General features: G+C 45.5%; 1 protein-coding gene across 1 annotated transcript in view; it reads right to left on the reverse strand.

The window, feature by feature from the left end:
• LOC128700574 (fatty-acid amide hydrolase 1-like) overlaps positions 1-1,356 on the reverse strand; it is a 48,513-nt gene extending 47,157 nt beyond the window's left edge. The window contains exons 1-2 of the mRNA XM_070098827.1: positions 1,342-1,356; positions 338-541 (exon numbers count right to left, since the gene is read on the reverse strand). Of these exons, the coding sequence (XP_069954928.1) occupies positions 338-541; positions 1,342-1,356 (219 nt within the window). The remainder of the gene's footprint in view (positions 1-337; positions 542-1,341) is intronic.
• Positions 1,357-3,281: the final 1,925 nt, after the last annotated feature.

The raw sequence follows: 3,281 nt of genomic DNA on the forward strand, positions 1-3,281 counted from the left end.
AAGAGGCTGACCTTGGCCTGGAAGACACTGACCGTGGCCAGGAAGAGACCTGGAAGACACTGACCTTGGCCTGGAAGAGACTGACCTTGGCCTGGAAGAGACTGATCTTGGCCTGGAAGAGACTGACCTTGACCTGGAAGAGACTGACCTTGACCTGGAAGAGACTGACCTTGGCCTGGAAGAGACCGACCTTGGCCTGGAAGACACTGACCTTGACCTGGAAGAGACTGACATTGGCCTGGAAAAGACTGACCTTGGCTTGGAAGAGACTGACCTTGGCCTGGAAGAGACTGACCTTGACCTGGAAGAGACTGACCTTGACCTGGAAGAGACTAACCTTGGCCTGGAAGGCCCTGAGCACGTGTGTTGGGGCAAGCTGACCATTCCTGAGCCTGTGAAGGAGTGTGCTTGGAGGCAGGGACAATATGGAGATCCTCTCCTCCGTCAGTAGTTCTCCAGCATCGTTGAGTTTGGCCTCCAGGCGGTCCAGAGCACCTCGCACCTCCGCCTGACGTCGATCTACAGAGTCCTGAAGCTTCTCCTGTAGAATTATTGTTATTTATTATCTTTTCAAGGTAGATACATGTACCCTTCCTGGCAGCTGGTCTGATTACCTCCCATCCCACAGGTGTTATGTAACTCATACGATTGTAATCACACAGAAAAAATCCTAATTCAGTTTTGCTAGTTTTTCGTTTCTTTCAATTTTCCTCCATTTATGATCTTCCTTATGATTTACAGTTCCTCCAGCCTACTTATGATTTAAATCTGCCTTGATCAGTGGTTTTGCCTTAGTCCTGCGCCTTATGTTCATACGGATTTGGTGCTTGTTTCGAATATACTGTAATAAAGCAAAATGATTATAATTATAACCTTAGTTTTGGAGGGGTGAACTTGTAAGCCAGAGGAAGGCCTCGGTCCCATGACCAAAACCTTCAGCGGCGGGTCATCATATGACTAAGACACTCGTCAGGAAACACTTGTCTTGTTTCCTGACAAACCTTACCTAACCTAACCTAACCTAACCTAACCTAACCTAACCTAACCTAACCTAACCTAACCTAACCTAACCTAACCTTACCTTACCTAACCTAACCTAACCTAACCTAACCTAACCTAACCTAACCTTACCTTAACCTTACCTAACCTAACCTAACCTTACCTTACCTAACCTTACCTTACCTTACCTTACCTAACCTAACCTAACCTAACCTAACCTAACCTAACCTAACCTCACCTAACCTAACCTAACCTAACCTAACCTAACCTATCCCTGTAATTTGCCTTCATTCTATTCAATGTGTTCCAACTTCAAGGATTTGTGCCTCAACTCTTGTTTACCTCGGACTTTTTCATGGCTGTTTTATGCTTTATTAGGACATAAGAGAGATGGCCAGGATGGAGAGGGGAAGAACTGGGAGAGCATGGAGCAATGAAAAGGTTGTAGGTAGACAGGAAGAGAAAAGTAAGATGGTTGTAGATAGACAGAAAGAGAGAAGTAAGATGGTTGTAGGTAGACAGAAAGAGAGAAGTAAGAAAGATTTAGTAGCCTGACTACTCTGGGGAGAGTTTAAACAGAATGTTTTTAGTCACACAGCGATGAGTATTTTAAGTGATAAAGACTGTAAACTTGTGTTATATCCAGACCTAACTTGCTCTTGTGCTCAGTATTGTTGTTGTGTCTACTCTTGTACCTCTACATTATATTTATTAAACAGTTGTGTTGGGGGGATGGTGTGCGTGTGTGTGTGTGTGTACTCACCTATTTGTACTCACCTATTTGTGGTTGCAGGGGTCGAGTCATAGCTCCTGGCCCCGCCTCTTCACTGATTGCTACTAGGTCCTCTCTCTCCCTGCTACATGAGCTTTATCATACCTCGCCTTAAAACTATGTATGGTTCCCGCCTCCACTACTTCACTTTCTAGACTATTCCATGACTTGACTACTCTATGACTGAAGAAATACTTCCTAACATCCCTTCGATTCATCTGAGTCTTCAACTTCCAATTGTGACCTCTTGTGTCTGTGTCCCATCTCTGGAACATCCTGTCTTTGTCCACCTTGTCTATTCCGCGCAGTATTTTATATGTCGTTATCATGTCTCCCCTGACCCTCCTGGCCTCCAGTGTCGTCAGGCCGATTTCCCTCAACCTTTCTTCATAGGACAATCCCCGTAGCTCTGGGACTAGTCTTGTTGCAAACCTTTGCACTTTCTCTAATTTCTTGACGTGCTTGACTAGGTGTGGATTCCAAACTGGTGCTGCATACTCCAGTATGGGCCTGACGTAAATGGTATACAGGGTCTTGAACGACTCCTTACTGAGGTATCGGAACGCTATCCGTAGGTTTGCCAGGCGCCCGTATGCTGCAGCAGTTATCTGATTTATGTGCGCCTCAGGAGATATGCTCGGTGTTATACTCACCCCCAGATCTTTTTCCTTGAGTGAGGTTTGCAGTCTTTGGCCATCTAAACTATATTGTGCCTGCGGTCTTCTTTGCCCTTCCCCAATCTTCATGACTTTGCATTTGGCAGGGTTAAACTCAAGGAGCCAGTTGCTGGACCAGGCTTGCAGCCTGTCCAGGTCTCTTTGTAGTCCTGCCTGATCCTCATCCGATTTGATTCTTCTCATTAACTTCACATCATCTGCAAACAAGGACACTTCTGAGTCTATCCCTTCCGTTATGTCGTTCACATATACCAAGAACAGCACAGGTCCTAGGACTGACCCCTGTGGAACCCCGCTTGTCACAAGCGCCCACTCTGACACCTCGTCACGTACCATGACTCGTTGTTGCCTCCCTGTCAGGTATTCTCTGATCCATTGCAGTGCTTTTCCTGTTATGTGTGCCTGATCTTCTAGCTTTTTCAGTAACCTCTTGTGAGGAACTGTGTCGAAGGCCTTTTTGCAGTCTAAAAAAATGCAGTCGATCCACCCCTCTCTCTCTTGTCTTACTTCTGTCACCTTGTCATAAAACTCTAGTAGGTTTGTGACACAGGATTTTCCTTCCCTAAAACCATGCTGGTTGTCAATTATACACTTGTTTCTTTCCAGGTGCTCCACCACTCTCCTCCTGATGATCTTCTCCATGACCTTGCATACTATACAAGTTAGTGATACAGGTCTGTAGTTTAGTGCCTCATGTCTGTCTCCCTTTTTAAAAATTGGGACTACATTTGCCATCTTCCATACCTCAGGGAGTTGCCCAGTTTCAAATGATGTGTTGAAGATCTTTCTTAATGGCACACACAATATCTCTGCTCCCTCTTTAAGGACCCACG

Source organism: Cherax quadricarinatus, chromosome 65 (genome assembly GCF_038502225.1).
Source record: "Cherax quadricarinatus isolate ZL_2023a chromosome 65, ASM3850222v1, whole genome shotgun sequence".
In the NCBI taxonomy this organism is placed as follows: Eukaryota; Metazoa; Arthropoda; class Malacostraca; order Decapoda; family Parastacidae; genus Cherax; species Cherax quadricarinatus.